The sequence below is a fragment of the Marmota marmota genome, unplaced genomic scaffold, assembly GCF_001458135.2.
Source record: "Marmota marmota marmota unplaced genomic scaffold, marMar, whole genome shotgun sequence".
NCBI lineage: Eukaryota > Metazoa > Chordata > Mammalia > Rodentia > Sciuridae > Marmota > Marmota marmota.
In genome coordinates, this window is record NW_025999897.1 from 3,272,587 (window position 1) to 3,299,553 (window position 26,967).

A 26,967-nucleotide genomic window follows, 5' to 3' on the forward strand; every position below is an offset into this window, starting at 1 on the left:
TCCTGAGATGTTTCCTTTAGTTTTATTGTTAGAAGGAATCAAACAAAACCCTGTTACTTTCTGAGGTTGAAAGGAAGACTAAGATAATGTCCCTGTTCCTGTGTTGCTCCCATGCTAGTGGAAAGATGGTAATCAAGAACCAGTAATATGGTTTCAGTAATATGGTTTCTCTCTTTTTTTTTTATGTAGCTTAAAACAAGCTAAAAAATAAACAAAAATCTTACATTTTCCAACTAGGAGTATGCATGGGATACAGTTCTGGCCCACAGGACATCATGAAAATTGCTGAACCAGGTTTCTGGAAGTCGTCTTTGGAAGGGAGACTCGAGACATACCTCTGGTTGGACCTTCATCATTGGCCTTTCTCGTGCTTGAACTTGGACAGGTTGCTAATGGAGTAGCCATCCAGGCAACACCAGGCAACAAAGATGAGGGGGAAAGCTACAAGATGGCTAAATGCAAAGGCAGAGGGAGGCCGGCTCCTTGCGGGAACACGGAGCCTGCACCTTGGCCATGGTCCACCGGGTTCCAGGCGTTTGTTAAGTGGAGAGAGCCAACCTCCTATTTAGTTCAAGCAACTGCTTAGTCAGGTTTTCTATTACTCATGTTTGAAAGCAATCCCAGGCTGATATACTTTGCATGCAGTAGTCTAGACTTCGCAACAAACAGCCTTATTACCCAACTGTCGAGCAAAAAAAAAAGCCCCACCTCAGTGGGCATGCTCCATGCAGATCCTGTTCTGAGAGCTGACAGCACTCTGTCATACTGCAAAAGAATTATACGGATGAGACTAGAGAGAGGTACAAATATTTTAATGAGAATTCTAGAACTTTTCAAAATTGTATTGCTCTAATGAGATTAAATGCAAGAAAGAAAATTTCCCTAAAGCAAATCACCTTAAAAATCAAATTATTAACTGAATTCAATTTCTTAAGTTCCCTTCCCTTTCCCAACCTCCCCCCGAAAAATTCTCCATAGTTAATCATAGTGATACCTTTAATTAAGCTTTTGGATCTAGCATCATGTAAACACTTCTCACAGTCTTTATAGTCCTCTTTATCTTGCCCAGTGGAGCCGGGAGGGTATTAGGGATTTAACCAAGAGGCAATTTACTATCAAGCCACATTCCCAATACCCGCCACCCCCCCCAGCTTTTTTTTTTTTTTTTTTTGAGATAGGGCCTCACTAAGTTGCTGAGGCTGGACTTTAACTTACAATCCCCCTTTCTCAGCTTCCCGAGCTGCTGGGATTACAAGCATGCACCACCACACCCAGCTATAATCATTTTCTTAAAAATTTTTTTTATGTATTTATTTTTATGTGATGCTAAGGATCAAATCCAGGACCTCACATGTGCCAGGCCAGTGGACAGCCCCAGTCATCATTCTTAATGGCTCTACACAGTCTATCACATTGATGAATCACAATTTACTGAACAACTCTTTCCTGTTCAATGAGGGTATTGGTAAGCAAAACTAATGGCTGCAGAGAGAAATCTCAGAAAAGAAGACATTACTCCCAAGTCAATAGGCAGCCAGAATTGTCAATGTTAAGATTCTATTAGATATAAATTATTCCCAAGCATTTTCAATGCTTTCCTCGTGTATCCAGGATGGCTGACACTTGGACTCTGGTGGTTAGTTAGGTAATCTAAGTAAAACTGATCAGAAACATTTTATTTTAAAATTAATTTTATAGACTACATATTCTAAATATTGTTAATGAAGAATATATATTTTTTTATTTAGAAGATCCATCCAATCATGTAGTAGGTTTCAAGCTTAACTGACATGGCCAGCTTATTAACTACATGGTACAACATCCTAGTCAGAGAAAGATATCGATCCTGAGATGTTTCCTTTAGTTTTATTGTTAAGGAATTAAATAAAACCCTGTTACTTTTTGAGGTTGAAAAGAAGAGTAAGATAATGTCCCTGTTCCTGTGTTGCTCCCATGCTAATGGAAAGATGGTAATCAAGAACCAGTAATATGGTTTCAGATGATGAGAGAGGCTATGAAGGACAACAGATAAACACAGGGAAGATGTGTTCTGAAGAGGATCTCCACGAAGGTGTCATCTCCACAGAGACCTGAAAGATGCAAATGAGCACCGTGAAGATCTGGGGTCTGGTTCCAAACAGAAGAACTGGCCAGGGCAGCAGAATGCAGTGTGAATGAGCATGTCCTGTTCTGGTGGGAGCCAACCACCACCATGACGGGCCTTGTTGATCAACTTCAGAAGTACGTGCTCTACTGGTTATTGGGGGGGCAGGGCACTGAGGGGTTCATGTACAATAATACAATGATCTGATCTGCCGGATACATGCAGAGTTCCACTCCGGCTACAGTGTAGATGCAGGGGCGAGAGCAGAAACCATGAGCAGGTTACAGACCATCTGGCAAATGGTGTACTTTTCCAGTCCAACAGAATACCACTGTTTGGTCCTGCATACACAGAAGTTCACTGAGTGAGAACATGGCCAGGCCTAGCGGACAACTCCAACCCCGTGGTGGGCGCACACACTTGAAAACAAGGACTGTTTCACTTATGTCCGTGATTCCTTTAAATCTTCAAGCTATCTACTGTTTTTCTTCCCCACTTTTGGTTCTGTACATAAGTTATTCCAAATTATTAACTCTTCAAGGGGAAAAAATGGTTAACATGAATTCCCTCAAGCCTGGCGCATCATTCAGACTTAGCAGATGCAAAAGAGAGCAGCCCTGCCTTTCTAATTTTAAGAACTGCTGTGCGAACTCCTTTTTCAAGCTTCCCTGGTCTTTTGTGATTAACTTTAGTAACTGGAGAACGACTTGTTTAAGAACAAATGAGTCATGATACAGCTTAATATCTAGCAACCTAAAGTCACCCTCCTCCACCGAGAATATCATTTTCAAGTATGAAATTCTCATGTTTTAAACATTTATACTCCACGTTAAGGCTACGAAGCTTCCTGCTTTACAAAAGAGAAGGGGAGGGACAGGCCAGGGACTCTAGACTGCCGAGAATGAGTAGCAAGTCAACTGCCTTCTAAAGGTATTTGTCTTAGGTATGTCTCACAATGTGGAAAAAAAAAATCTCACTCAGATAAAAGTTTATAACCAGTGCCCTTTAAAATATGTTTTTCCACACAGCAATCCTACCACAATATAAATTTCTCATGAGCTAGAATGGCAGCCCTGTGACTTTTGCATTGATTATACACCCTTGAGCCTTAGGCATAGGAGAGGCCAGCACCCAGGAGAGCAGAGGTCAAACAGGAAAGAAACCAAAGCCATAGGCTCCTGAGTTCTCTGTATCATCTCTCCTCCTCTTGAATTATAACTTGCTATAAACCTTTGCAGATTAACTAGAGAACTAGCAATCACCTCATGGAATATCTATCCAAAATATGCAGTTGGGTGGAGGATGCAGCTGAGTGGTAGAGTGAGTGCCTAACACCCTTAGACCCTGGATTTAATAGCCAGGACTCCCCCTTCCCAAGGCCCGAGAACCAGGAGGGCTAATAAGGAAGTTCAGTCCAAGTCCACAGGCTGGCAAGGTCAAGACCAGGGAGAGATGATGTTTCAAACTGCATCCAAAGGCAGGAAGAAGCTCATGGCCCCATGTCAAGGCCTTCNGGACCTCCCCCTTCCCCACTCCAACCCAACCCACCCCCTCACACACACACACACACACACACACACACACACACACACACATTACCTTTCAATAGGTTGTTTCCCCCAACACTTAACAGCAATTACAAAAATGTGCACCAAGTTAAAAAATCCTGGTCACTTGGTTCAATGAGCATCGTTGCCAATTTTAAAGGATTAACTTCAAGCACCAAACAGTCCCTAATTGGGGTGGGAGGAGAAAAAAAAATTTATTTTTTTCAAAAAGAAAAAACAAAGAAAATTCCTTCCAAAGTCAGTAATTGGCCATCAAGAAATGGCTGGTATTCCTTCTGGAAGTGCCCCTAGAAAACATTTTTAAAATATTCTACTCAAACCAAGAAAATTATTTTCATCTTATTTGGGGATCTGAAACACTATTTTCCACTTATTGGCTCTTTCTACAAATATTCACGATCACCTGTCCTGAGTCTGAGATCATACTATGCATTGGGAAGAGGGCGGTGAATAAGATATAGGGGAAAGCAAGTGTCATCCTACAACCAGAACAACCTTCCAGTGGTACAGCATTACATTAAGGCCCCCACGGACTCACCTGTCCAGGACCCATAGCACTGTGTGTCCCCCTAGTTAATTTTATGTGTCACCTGGAGTGGGCCTCAAGGGTTCCCAGATACTGGGTCCAACATTATCCTGGGTATTCCTACAGGGGTGTTTGTGGATGAGGTTAGCATTTACATTGGTGGGCTCTGGGATGGGGGTGAGAGTGACCCAATCAGTGGACAGCCTGGACAGAACAGAAAAGGCCGATGCTGCCCCAGGAGGAGACAGCTCTTCCGGCCTGAAGGCCTTGACATGGGGCCATGAGCTTCTTCCTGCCTTTGGATGCAGTTTGAAACATCATCTCTCCCTGGTCTTGACCTTGCCAGCCTGTGGACTTGGACTGAACTTCCTTATTAGCCCTCCTGGTTCTCGGGCCTTGGGAAGGGGGCTGGAGCCACACCAGGGGCCGCCTCCCTACAATTCTTGGGATCTGGCCTCCACGTCTGCATGAGTCAATCCTCGTGGGAAAGGTCTTCATGACCAGGCCTGCACACACGCCCTCCTGGCTCTGTTCCTCTGAAGAAACCTAATCTGGGGGCTTTGGTCATGGGGATATCAAGAAATGTGATGCCCATGGAAGTTTGTCACATGTGTGCCCTGAGTCCTGCCCTCTTGAAAAATTGTCTTCACCACACACGAAACTTGTGCCGCCCTCCTGGAGAGGTCAATGTGGACAGAGGCCACGGCCCTGGCACAGCAGCCACAGAAAACAGTCATTGTGTGTGACCCCACAGAAATCCTTGGGAATCCTTGAACAGGAGTGGCAGGATTAGATCCTTTTCTTTTCTTTCTTTTTCTTTTAAACAATTAAAAGGCCACTGGGTGGCAAGATGCAGGATGGTCTAGAAGATAAATGGTCCAGAGTCTGTGAGTCTGTCCCATAGGACACTGTGCACCTTCCCCAAGGTGGTGCCTATGAAGCTGGAGGTAGAGCCACAGACCTGCTGCCCTGTTAGATGGGGACACATTAGGGATGGATACAACCGTGAGAATCCCAAGGCCTCTGGCTTGGGGACCCGGTGGAGATGACAGTCTGGTTACTCTGTCATCAATCACTGGTTTGTAGAGTGGCGAGGATGCGAGGGGAAAAAAATCAGGACAGTGATGTACAAGTCCAGCAGGACATCCTCAACCCCAGGCCCTGGGGCACCCCTTCCCCATCAAGAGTGTCATCTGGGAAACCTCCCTTGGGATCAGGGCTGTCTCAATGCCCGACAGCAATGCTGTCATAATGACTATGACATTCTTCTTAGGAGCTAACTTTCCCCTGGCTTTATCATTCTCAAAACAAATATGTTGGAAACTAAAAAGATAAACATGTTAAATGAGTTTCAAAATAATTAAAACAACCAACCTTCCCGCAGCCCATCTCACCTCTTGCTAGGACGAGACTCTGAGTTCTCTCTCAGATTGTGTTCAACCTCATACCAATGGGGGTACAGCACGTGCCTCCCTCTTGCTACCTCTCTCTAAGCCTCTACCAAAGCCGAAAAATCCCCAGTAAGTGGGCTCATTTGACTGGGGTCCTCAATTCCATTGTAAATAAAATGCCACAGTGACAATGCTAGCTAGGAAATTCCCAGTAACCTCCCTCCTTCCCTGTCCCCAGCAGATGTACTTCTCCGTCTAGACTCCTCCTGACTCTCTTGCTGGAAAATTCGCTAAGCAGTACAAACAGAACCAAGGCCAGGGGGTATCACCTAATTGAATGGGATGCTGAGTTCAGCTTTTAAAAAGTGACTCAGTAAAATCCAGAAACAAGTCTCTTCCCTGAGCCAAAAAGCTCTCTGGGCCAGCTTTCAGCTTAGGGTGAAGCCACTCGAAACAAATCTTTCCAGAAACACAGAGTGTCCTGAAAAGTCCTCCTCCGCACCCTCTTCAGAAGAACCCTGAGCCAAATCTGCAAACTGCAGTGGGCTCCCACCTGGTCCTGTTGCCCTGCGTGCTCTGGTCTCCATGAGGACACACTATTGGTCCCCCTTGGGAAGGTGCTGACTGTTAATATCTCAGGATGGCATCATTTCAAATTTCTTGTATCATTTTAAGATTTCTCATAGTCACTCTGACCCCAGACTCTGCCCAGAAACGTGGTCTTTGCTGAAAACCTGTCTGGTGGGCTTTGGTGAGCAGTCATGTGGTACTGAGTTGGAGTTCACGGGTGGGAGCAGACACCTGTTTCACAGCTCAGAGCTCTGTTTACTACTGGACTCCAGGAAGTCACTTCACCCCACCCAACCTTCAATTTTCTCATTGGTACAGTGGGAATAATAATGTATACCTAGTGCATTTATGTCTGCTTATCCCCTGAAGTAATTATGTGAAGGAATAATAACATTCAATCACATGAGCTGTGTGAAGATGAGGACCATTTAACCATTGCATCATGTAGCAGCTGGTAATAATAAATGCTCAAGAAACTTTTAATGATTATACATAATCAATAAATAGATGCAAGAGGAGCACCAGACATGCGAGAGATGTTGCATGGACGTCAGGTAATATCATAAACCTGCCACCACTTGTGCAGAGTTCTTCCAGCTCTGGGCTGCCAGTGACTTGAACTCTTGTAACAATCTCCTTAGACACCATTTCCAACAATGTGCTCAGGTCCTGGGAACTTGGTGTGTGTATCAGGAGCTGTCTGGTATTAGACGACTCAAAAAACAAACAAACTAGGAATCCTTCGTGCCAATTATTGATCTCCACCAGGCAAGAGCTATAACTTAATTCCAAACAGCCAAGACCATGGTTTGAAATGGATACTGTAAAAAGCAAGAAAGCCCCTCAGGTATGTCCACCCCCACACCCCAAGATGTCATGATAATGACGCTGATGAGACATCCATTCCTAGGTACTGGGGAAGTTCATTGAAAGTCTCATGTGCCACTGAAAATATCCAAGTCATCCAACACCTGATAAATACAATTGGTGACCGAATTAGTTTATCAGACCTTCTCTGACCGATTCTCCTTGGTGCAACAAATGTTTTCTGAGCATCCACCCTGAGCCAGACCCTGTTCCAGGCACTCTGTTCTCAAAGAGAAAAAACAAAGGACTTCTCCACCAAGAATTTGCTGTGTGAGCATGACCACTAAGTAATGTGACTTTTTTTTCTTTTTTCCTTTTTTTTTTAAGAAGCATATTAACTACAGGTGCCTGATGAGCTATATAATTATTTTGACACAATTTCTATGCCTAATATACAAAAATTCCCTGTCAGACCTGATATCAGAGATAGTTTATACATTTCATAAGGAAAAAAAAATCACTATTTCTTCCTTACTGTCTTACCTCCTTTTTTGGACCAAAAACAGTACTATCTATTTTCAAGGGCTTCCTATGCTGACCTGGTTACCCTGGATCTTTGGTTGCTTCCCCCAAACAATCTCAACACACTTTCACAGGCTGACAATGTGCCAAGGTTAGAGACTGTGAAAAGAATGTGTCACTGGCCTTCGAAGGTCTTCCAAAAGTGGACTTCCAAAGATATTTAAACCGTAGCCACCTAAACTGTTGGATTGAGTGGAAAAGTCCCAGGGTGCCTCCCTAGAAAATGTGCCTTCTGGTAACTGGTTAAAATACAAGCATTTCATCTGTAGTTACACCACATATTTATTTTAGTTGACCAAGTACAGACCACAGAGCAAATGCACAACCCTCTCTCTTCTCACTGGCCAGAACCTGGTAGGTCAGGACAAGGGACCCTCCACGGCCCAGCTGTCTCCCACAGCTCATCAGAACTATGGATGAGGATCTAAGTCTTTGAGGCTATTTTAATTCCCAGCAAAATTAATTTGGCACAAATGCAGCAGGAGTCCCTTCCTTTGCAGGAAATACTTCTGTTACTGGGAATCTGGTACATAAAATAATCCACCCACTGAAGAGCAGAATTAGCAGTGGCGTTTTTGTATTGGGTTTGTATCCCTGAAATAATTTCTTTTTTAAGGTTTCCTGTGGGATCACGGCAAGTGGGTAAGGGCACCTGTAGGCGGGTGCCGAGGGGGCTTCCTCAGATGCTTATCTGGGGGCATCCCATAGGGACTTGCACCGCACTGCGAGCCTCTCTTCTCGTATACAAATCCTCTTGTAAATACCTTTTACCCGAGTTTTGGTGCTGCCGGACAGCAGCATTAGGATGTGCCCTTAGGCCATCATGAAAACAAGGGCCTACTTATTTCTAAAAGGAAATTGTGAGGATAGCTAGATGTGTATTAGAATGTCAGCATCTTCATGAAACCTTCCTTCACTCTTCCAGAAGACGCACCTGAGTGTCCTCTCTCTTTCCGCTAAACTCATCAGCGGTTCCCCAGGCCTGGCAGCCAACCTGGACAATCCTGCAGTGTAACCGTAAGGCATGCTTAGCTCATCTTTGCAGTTATAAGATGATCCTGTACTGGGAGGTCAGGAACTCTCTTCACCTTTTTACCCTTCACATCAGGAGACCCCCAGCAAACATACAATAATCTCATAAATTTACTCTCCATATTTATAAATAGTCAAAGATCTAGAAAGCACTTTGGTGATATGGCCCGGCAGGGCTGCCAATCCCCACTTCAGGACTCTTTACTGCATGCTAAGGGACTTTGTATAACTCTGTGGCACAGGACCTTATACATACCTCACTTTACTGTCTTCTCAAGAATATTAAAAAAAAATGTTTCAGAGTATAACAGCTTTGCTCACAAAACCAGCTTATTTCCATATTAAACATAAAAGTACACTTTGGAAAAAAAAATAGAAGATCCACTAATTAAATTTATTTCTAGATTTATTTTAAATGCTTTAATTTTTGTCATAAACGAATCTTTGAAATGTTGAATTTTAAACAACGCAGCAGCCTTTTTTATTTGATTGGTTTCTGAGACACAGGAGAGGACTGAAGAACAAAGGAATTCTCAAGATGCTAGTAAAGAAAAGAAAGCAGTTTTGCTTCCTGCTGCCCACACCCCCAGGTCCAGTGGTCCACAGGACATCACTTCTGCTTTGCAGCAGTTTGTGCCCTGGGTTCCATCTCTGGCTCTAGGTGTGGGCAGTGAGTGAATTTGGCTTCTTCCAGGAGTTCAGCTGCATGATCTTCACAGACCTGATGAGCACCCAGATCCGAAGCAAACCTCCCATCTGTGACCTGGTCAACTCCTTCACTGGTGCCCTTCCAAGCATCCTGCCATCAGCCCACCTGTGACGCTGTCTGCATGTGTGCTGGCTGCCTCCCCGGTGAGGTGTGACAAGGACCCAGAAATCCCCTGAACGCTGTTCAACTGCACAGCCCAGACATGAGAAGTGTAAAATACTATATCAACAGTGCTCCCGGGACAAGCCAAGGCCACGGTAAAAACGCACAAGGCAGGTAAAAACAGATGACTTCCCACAAAGGCAACACAAGAGCAGCTATTCCCTCCGGATACTTGAAGCCTTTTAATAGATACCCCCACCACTGCTTTACCAATATCATCATTTCTGGGGGGATCATGAAAACAGAAGGGAGACAGTATAGTAGAAGAAAGGGACCAGGAAAAGAGAGGAGGGGAGGGAAGAGAGACACACTGGGGAATACAACTGGGCAATTACATGGTTCTATTGTGGGCACATATGAATATGTAACAGCGAATCCCACTATTATGTATAATTATAATGAACCAATAAAAAGAAATTTTAAGTGCCCATATCCAATGCATGGAATAAACATTCCAAATATATATACATATACATATACATACACACACACACACACACACACACACACACACACATATATATAGTAAAGAGTTGTTTGGCATTTGTGTTATTTTATACGTAGCATACACGAACGATTTCTCTCCCTACAATTTCACAGATTAATCGTGGAAGGGTTGCATTATGGTGTTAAGTGCAGGACTGAGATTGGTATGAAAGGGCTGCTTCACAGCTTTTTTCTCACTTAAGGCATTAAGAGAAAACAGAAAGTATAAAAGGACTTAATGTGCTAATAGATATACGCACGCACGCACACCAACATAGATGCATGCATACTGGGGGGGCCTGAATACCGGGGTCTCCTTCTAACAGGGCGGGCCTCATGACAGATGTAACCTAAGACAAATGGAGACTGTTCTAAGGATGGGAAGAAGCACTGAGGGACTCTGAGCCGGTGAGATAAAATTTTATGATGTGAAAGGAAGAAGTCCAGGGAAGAACAGGCCCCAAGAGAACCCACCGCAGCCCTCCCCCATCCACCCCACCTCGTCGTAGCCAAGGCAGGGAAGAGAAACCCACCAGGGCTGAGAGACAACCACGCTGTGCCTCTTGGGCAGGGCAAAGTCACCCCACTACCCGCAAGCTCAAAGCAAAACACGGCCCGTTCCCTCTTCTACCTGTCCACATCTCTGAATTTGGTGGGGAAAAGAGAAGAGCTATTTCTCAACACAGAGCATTTTCGTGTGATTTTGTTATGTTCTTGTATAAAACCGCGAGTGCAGGGCAGGGATACTGGGCAGAGTCGCAGGCTGCACACCTAGAAACACAGATTTGGCTCAAGACTCCAAGGGCCTCTCCAACACGGACCCGGAAGAGCGCAGCTTGAACCAGGAGCCACACACGGTACCATCCACCCTCCAGCTTGGGAATCCTTATGAAGACCTGCGGCAGCAGTGACTGAGTTCACCCCAAAAGCACTCCCATAAAAGCCCTCGCTTTCCTCTCTTCTCTGCTCAAGGTGTGGGGCTGCACTTCAGAGTCTGGAAAATGCCTGCCTCTCTTCTCCAGGTGCTGGGAGGGAGTACCTGGCCAGGCACATGCTGCTCATCCAGAAGGGGCAGAGGAAGGGCTGAAAACTTGGCCTGAGAATCTTCAAGGGGTCCTTGCATGGCACCCAGAAGCCCTTTCTTCACCAAGATCCCTGGCACTATGTGGAAAGGATGAAACATGAGAGTCCTACATTCTCCACTCAACTCTCTACCCTGAGGTCTTCATGCATTTGCAGTAATGCAGACTTTCAACTATGGCTGCTCCTTGCGCCCCAAGGAACATCTCAGTTCAGAAGAACTTGGCACGCTCTTCCACCTGGCTGCTGTCATCTGGGTAAAGCTGGTTTATCTTCCGGTACTTTCCCTTCCCTTTCATCTTGAAGATGGCAGAGCAGGTACAATATTTGTGGGTTTCACAAGCTTAGTAAACTCCCCCCCATCTGTGACTGCTTTGGCGCCTCTGAGCAGAGTAAGGCATTGTTAAGCAGGACAGGAATGGCACCTCTTAACCATTCCCCGTGGCATGAAAAAAAAATCCATTCAAATTTATTAATTTTTCAAGGGAAAAAATGCTCAGGGCAGCTTTTCCTCTTAAATTCTCCTTCATTTCCCCCAAACCTTTCATTCTTTCAATGGATCTTCTTCATGCCCTCTAATATTTTTCTAGGCATCTGAACAGAGCTTTCAGTGAACGCATCAGGTAGGAGCCAGAAACATACTTTACCAACAATATGTGCCAATCAAGCTACCGACCTCGCTCTTCCCCATCAGTACTAGCTCCTTGGAGGAGCCAACCACAAACCCAATCAGGTACCCGAGAAGCAACACGTGACAGTATCCCTCAACGTGCCCCAGTCTCCTCACCTACAAAATAAGGAGGTTCGGTCTTAAAAATCCCTTCCTGCTCTAGAATTCTGTGATCTTAAAATTTATGCAGAAAGGATGAAACATGAGAGTCCTACATTCCCCACTCAACTCTGTATCCTGAGGTCTTCACGCTTTCCCAGGACCTGCTGGGTGCAGTTCAATTTGGCCACCTTGCGACTCCCCGAGACGCACTTGAATAATTACACAGTGAGGCCTCCGCCCTGGCTGCAGAAAGCCCTAATCTCAGGTCTCTTCGTTCCAAAGACCAAAAGGTGAATTTTCTCTTTGGAAGGTCATGCACAATTCCATATCAATCAGGATGGCTGACTTTTATGTCTTTTTTTTTTTTTAATCTCATGTACCCTCTTTCTTTCTCATATTAAGAAAAAAAAATCATCTCTTATCTTTACTTTTAAGAATATTAAAATGAGGCTCAGTGCCGAGTCTCCAAGGCCCCAAAGCAACTCTATCCATGGAGGTATCTGGGCCAGAAACCTGGGAGCTAGTCTCAACATTTCCATCTCCCTGGCCCCATGGTGACCAAGAACTGCTGATCTGGCTCCTAAATGTATCTTAAATGTCCATCCCCATTGCCTTCAGCTCCCCCAACCCCACTGCCTTGCCCCGGGGAGGAGGGGCCTCTGCATGTTCTCCACCAACCCACCTCCTGCCCCATCCATTTCCTAAGCCACAGTAACCTGTATAAGATGCGCACAGTGTTACATCACTCCTCGTGTCAGACTTCCCCGGGGTCCCCACTGCTTCCAGGAGGTTGTTCCAAATCCTTCAGAATTCTTAACAAAACATCTGATGCCTGACTTTCTCGTGTTCCCATAGCTGAGCTCCTTCCCGCATCTGGCTCTCAACTTGCTTTTCCCTTGTCCAGCACAGTCCTTTCCAGGGCTCCTTCCTCCACAGCACACACGTGCTTGCTCCCTTTTGCCTGCCTATTCCAGCCACTCTTGAAGCTCAGTTCGAATGCCGTTGCCTCTGTGAAGCTCCCCTGGCCACCTACGGCAAGTCCCTCAGGTACACCTGCTCTGCGTACCTGGGTCTGTTTTAACCAGTGACTTTTTTTTAAATAATTTTTTATTGGTTCTTTTTAGTTCCACATGACAGTAGAGTCCATTTTGATATAAATACATAGCATGGAATATATGTTATTCCAATTAGGACCCCAGTCTTTTGGATATATGTGACGGTGAGATTCACTGTGGTGTATTCATATAGGTACACAGGAAAGTCATGACAGAGTCATTCCACTGGCTTTCCTTTTCCTCTCCTGCTTCCCTTCCCTCATTCCCCTTTGTCTAAGCCACCGAACTTGTATCTCCTGCCTCTTATTGTGGATTAGCTTCCACATATCAGAAAACATTCGACCTTTGGTTTGGGGAGATTGGCTTATTTTACTTAGCATAATAGTCTCAAGACCCATCCATTTGCCAGCAAATTCGATAAAGTCATTCTTCTTTATTAACCAATGACTTTTTACCATCTACCTTCCTCCCAAAAAACTCCTTACAGGGCAAGGGGCAAATCTCTGTGATGGTTCTTGTACCCAAGTCACCAGACAAGAGTTTCAGAGCATTACAGATTCTACTTGACCAAAAGAATGAAAATGTGGGAAGAAAAAGGAAGAGAAAAGAGACATACAAACTATTTATGTGCAGCCTAGCCACACATCTGCCCCCTTTCTTATTTTGTTTTTTTTTTTTTTTTTTTGAAAAAGGGTCTCACTATGTCGCCCAGGCTGGCCTCAAACTCGCCAACCTCCCTCCTCAGCCTCTGGTGTAGCACACTCCAGCTCCCCACTCCTGCCCATTCTTGATGGTACAGAAACAGGAGGAGAGAGAAGAAAAATGAGGAAAGTTAAAATAAGAGGACAAAGATAGGAATAGTGAGAAAAGAAGTGAAAGGATCACCCCATGATTCTTTGGGACACCTTCAAAAAAAAGCACAAGGACTTTGGTGTTTTAGAAAAGTTGGCACACAACCTTTCCTCCATCTATTCTTATCTTTAGAATGCCCCAAGTGGAGAAGGTATTCCAGAAAGGAGGACAATATGGGGAATTGAGGTGGCCGAGGAAATAACACTTTTGTTTGAGGACAAGGCACTGAGCATCCACGAACTTCGGTGAAATTTCTTGTCCACAAAGAGATAAAACAAAGTGACCTCTGGAGGTGCCCTCTGGGGCCTTTGTAGAACATGGAAGCCCCAGTGCCCATGGCACCCACTTACCGCTGCCTTTACCTCCATCTTAACCAAACCATAGGATGTTTCAGTGCACTGAAGGTCAAATGAAGGTCACTGACATTTCCCTCACTACACGGGTTTCAACCACCTAAATCTGAGTCCCTTGAAGCCCACCATGAAAATGCCACCTGCACTGAGAAAGCCACTCAAAATCCAAGTTCCTCACTGGAAACAAGGGCCAAAGGTAGGGCTCTCTTGAAATCCATAACTAAGAATGAGTGACTAAACTGATCCGGCAAAAGCAAATCAGAGCAGAAATGCTTACCCACCCAGGCCTTCTTTGCAACCTTTTTTTTTTTTTTTCCAGTTAAAATAATGTTTTTCATGTAACACCCAAGTTCCCCTCCACCCAATATATTTCAGACACTGGCATTTCATGTCTCCTCCTGCTCAATCTCTCTAGCTGATCTCCTCTTTCTTTCTTTCTTTCTTTCTTTCTTTCTTTCTTTCTTTCTTTTGTACAATAAGATACAACAGAGTTATTCAGTAGAGAAAAGCAGAATCGGGACACAAATAAATGAAAAGGTTTGGCAGCTCTAGGATCATTGTTCAGTGAAACAGATACAAAGTCATTTCCACAACCGTGGTACTTACAACAATACTGAATGGAAGGGTACAAGGACTCTTGTGAAGCAATCACGAGCAGTTTGTTACATTGGCCAACACCAAGGACGGCCCCATCTGTTTAAAAACCTTTAGAAATAAACTGAAGGGTGACTTATGCTCATTGTAAACTCCGTCAGTGTGGCCTGTGCTATAAATTTGGTGGATTTAGTCAGTGTGGCTGCCCAGAGTGGAGGAGCACAGCTAATAATTCTCCTCCAAGGACTTCTCTGAGAAGTAGTCCAGGGCTCACAAGGACTATCAATCTGTTCATTAGCACAAGTCAAAGTTACATGAGACTAATTGAGAGCGGTCTTCTCATTAATAGTCTGTGACAAAACAACAGCTGTACAGTCATTAAAAAAGAAAATAAAGCCCAGAAATTCACATTAACATCAAATAATGGTTTGCAGGCTACTTACATCAGTGTCGGGTCCCTTGTCTGCACCCGGGCATGAAAAAGTAACAAACTCATGGCACCTCTTGTGTACCACAAAACAGCAAACTGAGAGAGAGAAAAGAAAACGAAAATTAATATATGGGCTTTGTTCTCCAAACGTGGCTACTTACTGTTAGAAGTTGTTTTCATTTCAATGTAAATAAAATCTTATAAACACTCATCAGAAGGCACTTTACCTTCATAAGCAACATTTTTTATTGATTGGACTCACTGATGACACAGTCACAAAATGCCAGAGCTGACAGGAGCCCAGGAGACCTATGCTTTGGTTCCCAGCCCCTAAAGTTGAGGGAGAGGGGAGCTAGAGACTACAAGATAGTTTTCCAAGGTACAAACCAGAATCAAAACTTAAAGCACCTTGCAACATCCCCTACCAATACATACATGCACTCACAGACATCTGTGCACATACATGAGCAGACACATGTATGTAAACATTATACCCTGTGGGTGAAAATAATGCAAATATAAAAAAAGAATAACTGATTATAAATAACTCCTGAGCATCCCTTAGTGTGGTTTGCAAGACATCCTCAGTGAAATCTAAACTTAAGGGACTCATCAAGGCACAACCCAATCTCCAGAAAACAGCCCTCTGAAATGGGAGAAGTTGGGGTGCACTGAACAACTTCTGTTTGCCTGTGCTGACATGAGTTGAAGGAGTCCCTGCAAATCTAGCAAAATCTATTACACAGCAAGTATTTTCCGGGCTCCACATGGTTTTGATACCTACTCCTGGAGATGTACCAATAAAATAATCTGTTAGAGAACTTAGTAAGCAATCCCCTAGAGGTTTTCAGGGATGATGTAATGTGGGGGAATATGAGCAATATCTGGTCCTTCAAAGCCTGAAGTCTAGCTTCAAAGGGCAGCCTCCATTACTGTTGGTCATCATTGAATAATAAAAAGGTTCTAACAATATACTCTCAGAGTGTTGGGGAAGTTGCAAGCTGTGGTTTGAATGTTTGTTTCTTCCAAAACTCACAATGAAATTTGGTTAGACTGGAGTGGTGTTGGGAGGTGGGACCTTGGAGAGGTGGTTGGGCCGTGAGGGTTTGGCCCTCATGAGTAGGACTAATGCCATTTCAAAAAAGCAAGTTCAGCCCCCTCTGCTGCTTCTATCATGTGAGTATAAGGTGTGCCCTCCACCTGGAGGAGGCAGCAAGAACACCCTTGCCAAATTTTAGCACCTGACCTTGGACTTCCTAGCCTCCTGAAGAGTGAGAAAATAAACTTCAGTTCTTTATAAATGACCAGTCTCAAGTATTCTGTTATAGCAACAGAATGCAACTAAGACACTGCACAAAGAAAGCTAGAACTCCTCTAATTCTCAGTTTGTGTGCTATTTTCTTCTCTTACCAATGATAATGCAACTCCCTGCACATATGTTAGTACATGAAGGAGATCAAAGAGGGTGAGCCATTTCAGTGGGTGGGAAAGGACAGCAGGTTTGCTGGGCGCTGAACTCCCAACAGGAGATCAAGTACTGAGAGAGTACTGAGAGGACCATGAGTGGTCAGAAAGAAATTCAGAATATTTTTGATGAGCCTTGGAAGTCACCGAGAGGTTTTATACTGAAAATAACACAGAAAAAAGCAATATCTAAGATATGCAAATGGTAGCAACAGGAAGAATTTAATAGTATAGATTTGTGGCCATAAGACCCAGTTACAAGTCTTTTGCATAGCAGAGGTATGGAAGTAATTGTCCAACACTATTCAGGATGCCAAGATACGGACACAACAGATGCCAGAGAAATTTCAGAAGAATTTTAGGACTTGCTGATTAACCACTAAATATCCTATTTCATGTGAGCACACACATACATATGTACACACATATGCACATTCCTATACAAACCCAGAGGATGAAGAGATGGGGTTTCCCTATAAGAGAAGAAGAATCAGGGGTGATTGTTGGGTGGGAGCCATCCCAGAAAACTTAATGAATGAAAAGATCTCATATAGGAGCAACCTTTTAGAGGTGGAACTGCCCAGGAGAGGGGTTATCTTGAGCTGCTACACACCATCTACCATGCCCAATACACCTGCCCACCCTTGTGCACGGCCAGAGGAGGTTGGAGAGAAGCAGAAGAAAGGGCCCCCTGGTTGTCTGGGCAGCACTGAGCCAATCAAAGGGCAGCACTGAGCTCCTGGGAGTCCTCAGAGGAGCGTCCTTTCCACTGTGTTCTGCTAAAAGCATCTTGATTGCAAAATCCTCCAAGGATAGATAATAAAGCAGGGCTTCGAAGGCGCAAATTAATCTGATCTGCTCACAGCCCCCAGGCACAGAATCACTTCTCGTTCACTGGAATCAGAAAGATCAATTACGAACAGAAGAGGTTAGAGCAGCATTATTCCTGATCATGGTTTATTCTGGAGACGGGGTTTGGAGAGGAAAATCAGCCTTCCGATTTCCCACTTAATTGTTTAAACACCCAGGTCTTTCATCCTTTTTATTTTTTTTAAGTCCTCTCCATATTCAGATGAACAGTGTTCAGAAAACCCATATTTGTCAAACCCCTTTGGAAAGACGTCTTGTCTTCTGCATCTGTCATTGCTATCTGCATCTACACATCAACACAGTGACACAGCTCCACCTGGAAGTATTGCTACTGCACACCTAATAAAACATGTCTCATTTCAAATTTTTTCCTGAGAAGAACTAGGCCATTACTGCCCAGTAAAACTTACAGGGAAGCAAAAAAACCCACCCACCCCCAAATTACATCCCTGCAGCCTGCCTTAGGGGCTCCCTCCTCCTCTTCTATGCACAGAAGCTTCCCATTTCAATGAACAGATTCTACCAACAGGAGGCAGACAGGAGGGAGAAGGGTCTTGTGTTTCCAAAGAGTCACACTCACAGATGGGGGTTATCTGAGGACAAAGACCCTATAGGCCTGTTCGAAAATTCAAGATTCATGAAAGATGACCTCCAAAGGACAAGGAAATAGAATCTGTCCAACCTGGATGACCAGGGAGAGAAAGCCCGGTTGTACCTTACCTTTAACCCCACCCCCGTCCCCCATGGAAAAGATGGAGAAGAGGACCTTGTAGTTGGGCTGACTCTGGCTGAATATAGCATTTATCTGGGAAGGTCTGCCCCAGAACACCCAGCCATGACCAGAGATTCCAAAATGGCTGGTCTTGACCTCTGGTTTCAAGTTGCAAACTAAACTGGGTAATTCACATGCTATAAGACAATATAATCAAACAAGACATTTGAAAAGTCTTGCTAGTGACATTGAAAGAAGAGGAATAGATTGGGACAATAAAATAAGAATTCACTGGACTTACCTGGAGATGGCCAGTATAGGTCTTTCCCTGGCTAAAAAATCGGGAGTTATTATCTTTCATATTTTAAAATCTAAAGGAGGGGATGGGGTTGTGGCTCAGCGGTAGAGCACTCGCCTAGCATGTGCAAGGCCCTGGGTTTGATCCTCAGCACCACATAAAAATAAATAAATAAAATAAAGGTATTGTGTCCAACTACAACTAAAAAAATAAATAAATAAATAAAGGAATTTATCTTACCATGTTAATGTGGAGTAAGGGGAATTGGGGACAAGGGGAAATAAGGTGGTACCTGTCTCATGGTACACCTTCAATAATACCTGCCTGACCTGGACAGCCAGGAAGACAAACTGGTAGCCCCTGAGCTGGGAGGAAGTGGAGACACAAATCAAGGCAGATTCTTTCTGCATCATGGTTTTTCAGGGGTCCAAAATCTTGGTCCTTAAACAAATCTGTGCTTAAGAAGCCACAGGCTGCCCAGAAAGTCTGAGTTGGAGCCTCATTTCAAAGACTATGGGTCACCTGCGTCTGTGAAGCCAAATGAGAGGATGGAAAACAGGAATCCAACCGTGTCATAAAGACACAAAGTCAATCTTCATGCCATTAACTGCTAAGCACAAAATCACTTTCCTCTAATCCTCTGCATGACACGCTTACTCTGCCTCCCAGACATAGATGACTGGATAACGCACATAATGTGGAGAGAACAGCGCAGTGGGACAAAGAGTGACAGAGACCACAGGCTCCGCCAAGTACATTCCTTAACACACCCTGACTGTGGAGTTGAGAATGCTCAACTGTGTCAAAAGCCATCATTGTGCAGGTGACTACCTGAGGGCTCTTGATCCTAGACAATGTCTCCTAGAAAGATCCTGAGAAAACGTACGTCCAGAAGCCTTTCCATACCCCATCCATGCATAAAGGTTTGACCAAAAAAAAAAAAAAATACATATATATATANATATATATATATATATATATATATATATATATACACACACACACACACACACACACACACACACACACATACAGTGAACTGACACTACGGATAAGGAAGGGGCTGTAGCAGAGTACGTGCTGTCAGTCAACTCCCCTTCAGAAGTGCCACCCGCTAGCACCGATCACCCACAAATCAGTAAGTACAGCAAGGGTTCTAACCCAAGGGGAAAGTTCAGCTAACAGTAATCAGTCACCACTATATGCCCACTAGGATGGCTATTGTTTTCTTTTAAAAAGAGGAAGAAAAGAAAAGGTGAAAGGAAAACTGTTGGCAAGGATGCAGAGAAATTGGAACCCACATCCGTGGCTGGTGGGAATGTGAAATGGTACAGCTTCTTGAACAGTCTGGAGGTTTGCTAAAAAATTAAACATGGGATTCTCATATGATCCAGTAATTTCACTTCCAAAGAGAAAAGAATTGAAAGCCGGTACTTAAAACAGATATTTGTACACCAAGTTTCATAGAAGCATCATTCTCAATAGGTAAGAGATGGGAACAACTCAAGTGTCCTTTAACAAATGAATGGACAAATGGAAGGTATTATGTACATGCAAAGAGCAAAATCCTGACATGTGCAAGAAAAGGATGAATCTGAATACATGGTAAGAGAAAGAATCCAGAGAAGAAAGAAACAAATGTGTATGATCCCACTCATGTGTGGCCGCTACAACAAGTTCATAGAGTAGAACAGGAGTTCCCAGGGATGGGGCCAGGAAAGGAATTGGGAGTTGGTGATCAGTGGGTTCAGTTTCTATTTGAAATGATTAAAAAATAAAACTTCTGGAAATGGATAGTAAAGGTGACTGGGCAACACTAAATGTACTTAATGCTACCAAATTGTTCATTTAAAATTGCTTCAGTGGTTAAATTTCATGCAACATGTTTTACCACAATAAAAAATATTTAGGTACTTAATCAAACAAGAACAATATTCTTGAGATCATAAACAAGAGGCACAGGGAGTTGCAAACAGCTTTGTGGTCCTGCTGGTGTGAATTTTTATCATTATTCATGTTCACAGTTGAGTTTTAGTTGAAACTCAAGAAAGAGAACCAAGGTAAAGTATTGGCCTCCATTCTACAAAATTCCAGATGAAATCAGTGTCAGAATAGACAGGGATTTGGGGAAAGCTTGGAGCTCAGAGCCAAGGGCTTAGGTGACCTTTTAGTATTAGAGATGTGCCCCACCCCGCAGCCTCCCGCAGCACCTCAAGCTGTAAAGGTTGGTGGTAATGATGGGAATGAGGCTCCTTAGACCCCAGGTGTGGCCCTCTTACTAAATTATTGAGATACTTTGTCACCTAATACTATATGCACAGGGGGATCACCCCACCTACACAGAGCTTGCTGTGTTCATGGAGGGGAAAAAAATACATAATGTTATGTTCAGCTTTCCACTTCACCTTAAAATAAATAAATTTCTTTTCTTTCCACACTAAATTCAGATCATTTCAAATCCATGTTATAGACATGTAAAATGAAATATAGGCCTAAAAATTCCCCATGCTCCAAAATCTATGGGAAAACAGCCATGAGTAACCGATTCTGAATTCAAGGAAGAACCTACTAAATTTAACAGTGCGACTTCGTTTAGAACAGAAGGTTGGTAGCTGAGCTTCCCTGAGTCCTTTTATTCCCCCTCCTCCTTCCTTAAATACATAAATGGCTGCCATCATGTGAGATGATTTTAATTAAATTTTTGCTTAGCTGGAAGGGATTAATGAAAGGTAACGTCACATCAAAATACAATGAAGTGAAAATCTCTCAGGCAAGTCAACCGTTTTCAGCTGTGCAGGGAAAGTAATAAAAAAAATGGAGCTTATATTATATTTGCATGTTAAAAGAAAATTATTGGTTTCGGATTTATAACAATGAAAACAGTCTTCTCCTGGGATACATGTTAAAGCTGTGTGAAAACAAATCAAATAAATGTGCCTTGTCACACAGCATAAGGCACGCCATTCTTCAGACGGCACACTGGCTCTGACTCCTAGCACGCGTACCGACGACGCCTAAAGCGTTCTTTCAAAACTCCCTGGATTCCCCGGCCCAACCAGGCGTCCCTCTTCCCCCTTCTCTCTAGGAGAAGCATCTCTAATTTCACCAAGAATGTCGGAACCTCCTTTTCCTGCTGGTGGGGTCTGAGATCTATTTTGAAGAAGTAAGAGAGAGAGAGAGGTGGAACGTGGGCCTTGGGGGAAGGGGGACTGGAGGGCTCATGGTGTTATCATCTTGCACCCCAAAGGGAGATCTCAGGATGAAACTGAGAGCACAGACCTGGGGGTTGGCGTGGAATTCACCTCCAGGCCCTCCGTCATGCGGACCATGAAGTACCCTTTAAAAAGGTCATTTTCTTCACAGACACCTATCCCTTCGTATAGGCCATGAAATTTAATACACTTGAGCACACAAGACTGTGTCACATGTGCTTTTATTGTTTGTGCTCGTTGGAGTTGGCTTTTCTGTATTTGTAGGAGACAGAATTCTAAGTGCTAATGGGAAAACTGGGCTGTGACACAGAGGAGACCACAGAGAATCCCCTTGGGCCTGGGAACCTGGTACCACACGGGCAGGAGAAACTACTCCTGGGCTGTCACTGAAGCAGCAGTTTTGGTTTGGGGCAAGTTGAGTGTAAATGTGTTGCGGGGTCACCCAGCTCTCCATGTCAGGCAGGCACCGGCACTTCAAGGCCAGGGGCCAGAGGACAGCGGGGCGCTAAAGACCAAGCTTTGAGGGGCGTGTGCCTGGTGAAGCAGAAATCCAAGGAGCAGGTGTTCCCATTCTGTGGTTGACGGTGGAAGGAGGCGGCAGTGTAGGAGCTGGGGGAGAGTCAGGGGAGATCAGGGGCCAGGAGCAGTCAAGACCAGCCAGGCCCTCCTCAGAAAGAAGGCTCCTCCAGAGCCACGGAGAAAAGATGAGCCTGCCAGGGGACTGCTGGTCCTGGCCCACTACGGCCCAGAAGCCACTCGGGGGAGAAGAAAGATGAGGAAAGGGACACAAATACCAATGGTTAGACACCGGTGTCTTCCTTCACTGATTTCAACTTATTCCTGTGTTCTCCAACTCAAAACTGACACACCTAATATCAACTATGAATTAATAAAATCCCAATTACTTCAGTATCTGCAGTACCAGGGTTATCTATTTTATGGGGCTGGGGGAGCCTTTAAAGATAAATATATGACTAATCACGGGGACATGTTTGAAGGGAAATCCAAGGTTCACTTTATAAAGCTCAGATCAAGCAGTGTTTTTGTGTTGATTTCAGATGATTCATCTGAATCATCCAACTTTGCTCTTAGTTTCCGTTTTTAATTTTGCAACATGGGCTGCACATCTGAACCTCCACGAGCCAGGGTACATGTCAGGTTTCCTCATTTTGATCCTAAAGACTGCAACATGTTCGACCCAAGGGTGTATCAAGCTCATCCTACCTGGCTTTCTGCAATATTTTTAAGACTTTTTTTTTGGGGGGGGGGGGCCTGGAATTAAAAGGGGACCTGTAAGAAAGAACAAAAGTCAAGGAAGTTGAACTGGGCTCTGGGCCTCTCTGTTTTGCCTTTTCTCTTCCCCTTTCAGTTGAAAATTCCCACAGTCCAGTGGAACAGTACTTATTTCTTTTGCTCACATGTAAGAACTCCATGTAAGCACAGTTCTGCCTGCAGCGTGGGCATAAGGCACGGCACTCTCTTTGGCAAAAGGCACGCCCCTTTAAGTCCAAGAGCAACCCAGGTCTTCCCCAAAACGCCACGCAAAAGAAACGGAGGCTCTTGAACTCTGGCGGGATCCCACTTCAATTCTCACCTCATACAAAATCTGCACATTTAACTACAGGTATGCAGTCCTTGGTAATAGCAACATGTTCTGTGGCGGAACACTCCTGTCACAGGAGTTGTGGGGAATGATTTCAGAAATGCTCCGTTTTCCATGCTAAAATAATGGCCTTCATTGTGGTTTTTTTTGTTGTTGTTGTTGTTATTGTTTGTTTGTTTTAAAGTACCGGGGATTAAACTCAGGGGCACTCGACCACTGAGCCGCATCCCCAGCCCTATTTTTGTGATTTTTAAATTTAGAGACAGATTACATGTGTGTACCCCACCAGGCCCAGCTGTCCCCCATTGTTTTGTTGTGTCCATTTTATGATGCAGCAATTGAGGTTCAGAGAGCTCACACGGTAGGTGGGCACTAAGTGACAAAACTGATGGGAAATTTGATGAGTTTGTAATAGAGGACACTGTTGCCTGGGCCCCTGGGTCTGTGCTGATGGCAGGTACTGCTTCCAGGGCCAAGACACAAGAGCCTGGTGGTTCGTGCCCATCAGAGGGGAGGCTGGCACAAAACCCAGCCACAGCAAGCAAAGGTACAAACCAGCAGGTTCTCCAAGGCCTTGGCAGAACGGAGGGTGTGAAGGAAGGATGGGGCTTTCTCCCGCTAAAACCTCACACCAGACACCAGACTGCCTACAGTGCTTCTCCCCAACGCACTGCTGGAAATCCAGAGGGATAAAAATGCACACCACACGCACGCACGGACGGACACACACATACACACACACACACACACACACATGTACGCACAAGTCAAGAGGTAGGGGAGATGGACAGAAGGCTTGGGCTCGCTTACCACACCTGTCTATCAAGTATGTTTTCTCCTCCTTATCCAACACAGCCCCTTTATATACTTGGAATGTTTCAACTGGGTAAAACCTCAAGGAGCTACTTTTCAAAAACCTAGGGTTGTTTAAGCACTGAGAAACTTCTTTATATTTTTATTTTGAGACAGGGTCTCATTAGGTTACTGCTTAGGACCTCGCTAAGTTACTGAGGCTGTCTTTGAACTTGCAATCCTCCTGCCTCAGTCTCCTAAGCTGCTGAGATTACAGACATGCAAAAATATAAGGCCTGATTACTTTTTCTCTGGGTTTTTTCCTTAAGAATAAAGATATGTATGTATGTATAAAGTTTCAGAAAGACTAAATAAATTATTAAATGACAGCATCATAATATAGTATTGTAGGGAAGAATAGAATATTTTATATACATATCAAAGTTAGATCTTTTCCAGCATTGTAAATGTCAGAGGAAAATACTCAATGGGCCACATGAAATCTTAACACCATTCTGGAAGAGTCTTCTGCTTAGATGTAAGTTAGATGTAAGGACTTTGGAATCTGACTTGGGATTGAATTCTAAGCTGATATACATTATGTGCATTGGACAAGTTTCTTACTCCCTTTAAACTTGAGTTATCTCATTGTATAGTGGTGAAGATAAAAATGAGAAAATGTTTGTAATTAGGTAAATACAGTCTCTAGCTTATAGTAAGTGATAACTCAATGGTGGTTATTTTATCATCATTAATAATAATATAACAGCATTATATCATTATATTATTAATGTTATAATTAACACCATATTATAATTACATTTATATTATATATTAGTATTATAACTGTGTTATATTTTATATTAAAGTATATTACATTACTTTATTATATGTAATCATATGTTTTAATATTAATATTGTTATTAATGGTACTATTAATATAATAATTTCTTATTTTTTTATTGACAGTAGAATGCATTTTGACATATTGTACACAAATGGAGTGTAACTTCATAAGTCATGACTGATCCGTTTCAAAATAAAGTTGTATATGTGTCCTTTTGGCCACTTCTTCCACAAATATCCAGGAAGTCCCTAGCCAAATGCCAAGAAGCCAGGCAGGCACCAGGGACTCAAGGACTCACAAGCACAGTCCCTTCAGACACCCACTTCGAAGAGATGGTGGGAATCGTGAAAATGATTTCACGAAGGATGGTAGGAGGAGAATGGAATTCCTCCCAGGACTCAGGGCATCGGCCACCGATCAGAGGCAGGGCTGGGGGAGGGCAGAACAGAGATGGGCCTAAAGTCTGATGGGCAAATCCAGTGCCAGCCTCACGCTCCTGAGAAGTCGGGCACAAGCGGACCAAGGAATGTCTGCAGATCAGGGACTGGAGAGTCACTGTCTTATACAGGGGTGGGCAGGAGGCTGGGTGGGGAGGAAACAGGCTGTGGACAAGAAGCATTCAGTGTACTATCTACTGAGCAATAACTACAGCCCAGAAATGGTACCAGACCCTGGTGAGTACAAAGGCCAGTAAGGCTCAGGGTCCTCAGAGCTTTGAGCAGAGCTGGGGAAACAGTCACAGCGGGATCCTTCTGAGGTCATGCAGTGAGTGTCAGCGTCTTCCCAGGGAGAGGGTCTGAGCACCTCATCCCTGCCCGAGGTCAAGAAAGACTTGAGGCAGAAAAGACACCAGTGCTGAGGCTGAGAGAAGACACAGCCCTCCAAGGTGGAACAGCCGCCTTTCAGAGTTGGGCAGGAATAACCATGCAAAGCTATGGAAAGAGGCCTGAGCCACCTCATGCAAACAGTGGAGACGGGTAGGAGGTCAGAGGGAAACGGAGCACCGCTGAACAGGAGCACAAGCACGGCCACCGAGAAAGGGTCACTGTTGATCTTGGTTCACAGAAGCAAATCAAGGGGCTGCTCCAGATGCTCTAGTGAGCACTCCCCTTTCAAGGCCAGCACTCTATGGCTCTGTTTCAGCCACGCAATGGCAGGCTCCTGGGGGTGGGCTAGGAAGTTTTCCTGTTTAATGCTCTGGATGGGCTTCCACGGCAGCCTCTGTGGGATGGGCTAGGAGCCCTCTCTGCACTGAAGGAAGGATGACGGGATGCAGTCAGGAAGGGAACGTGGTCCCGTGTTCCTCCTGGAATCAGAGGCCACCATAACCCCGTGGTAATTTTTAATTCTTAGGGATAAATACATGCAGGAACTTTCCATAAATAGAGTGCTTTCATTTTGTCATGATTACATTCAGCTTTTATGAGAAAGTCTGTTCGCATTATTATGCAAATTTTTTTTTTTTACCCATGTAGCACTCTCCCCTGCTTATCTTGTGGAACAATTCAAAAAGAAGTCATAATACACTAATTACCTCTCTTTTATCAAGAACGTTGGGAACTAATAAAGCTTCAGGGTTGTGGAACACCACATGATTACAAAGCCAGGAGGCTAGGAGCTTCCAAAAGGAAATGCGAAGGTGTCCAAGGGATTCCAAGGCCCACGGGTGGCTGGCCACGGGGAGCATCTGGGGAAAGGAAGTTTTCACACAAATGAGGACATCAAGGCCCAGAGAGCAGCAGAGAAGCTGCTCTTCAGAAGCACAGAGACAAACACATTGCATTTCCAAACTGCACAGCAGAAAGTATATGGCAACGTGGACTTTAAAATAAATATTACGCCTGGTTATCCAGAATTTGAAAACCAAAATGATTTTTCAATCTACGCTTGTAAGCAATGCTTCCAAACGCTTCCAAACTATTTTCTGATTTTTTAAAAAATATGTACAAGTTGTTTCTTCGTGAGAATGAACCTTTAAATCACCCAAAGTATTCAAGGGGCTGTCTCTAGGATGGTGCTCGGAAAGATTGAATTTTACTTTTATTTCGTTTTGTTCATCTATATATATATTTTTTTCAACCACTCATGTATTATTT

The 26,967-nt window shown here is 44.0% G+C and overlaps 1 protein-coding gene across 1 annotated transcript in view; it reads right to left on the reverse strand.

The window, feature by feature from the left end:
- Positions 1 to 26,967, reverse strand: part of Prkca (protein kinase C alpha) — a gene marked incomplete at its 5' end in the record, with an annotated part of 309,700 nt that overhangs the window by 234,702 nt on the left and 48,031 nt on the right. The window contains one exon of the mRNA XM_048798205.1: positions 15,087 to 15,169. Coding sequence (XP_048654162.1) covers positions 15,087 to 15,169 — 83 coding nt within the window. The remainder of the gene's footprint in view (positions 1 to 15,086; positions 15,170 to 26,967) is intronic.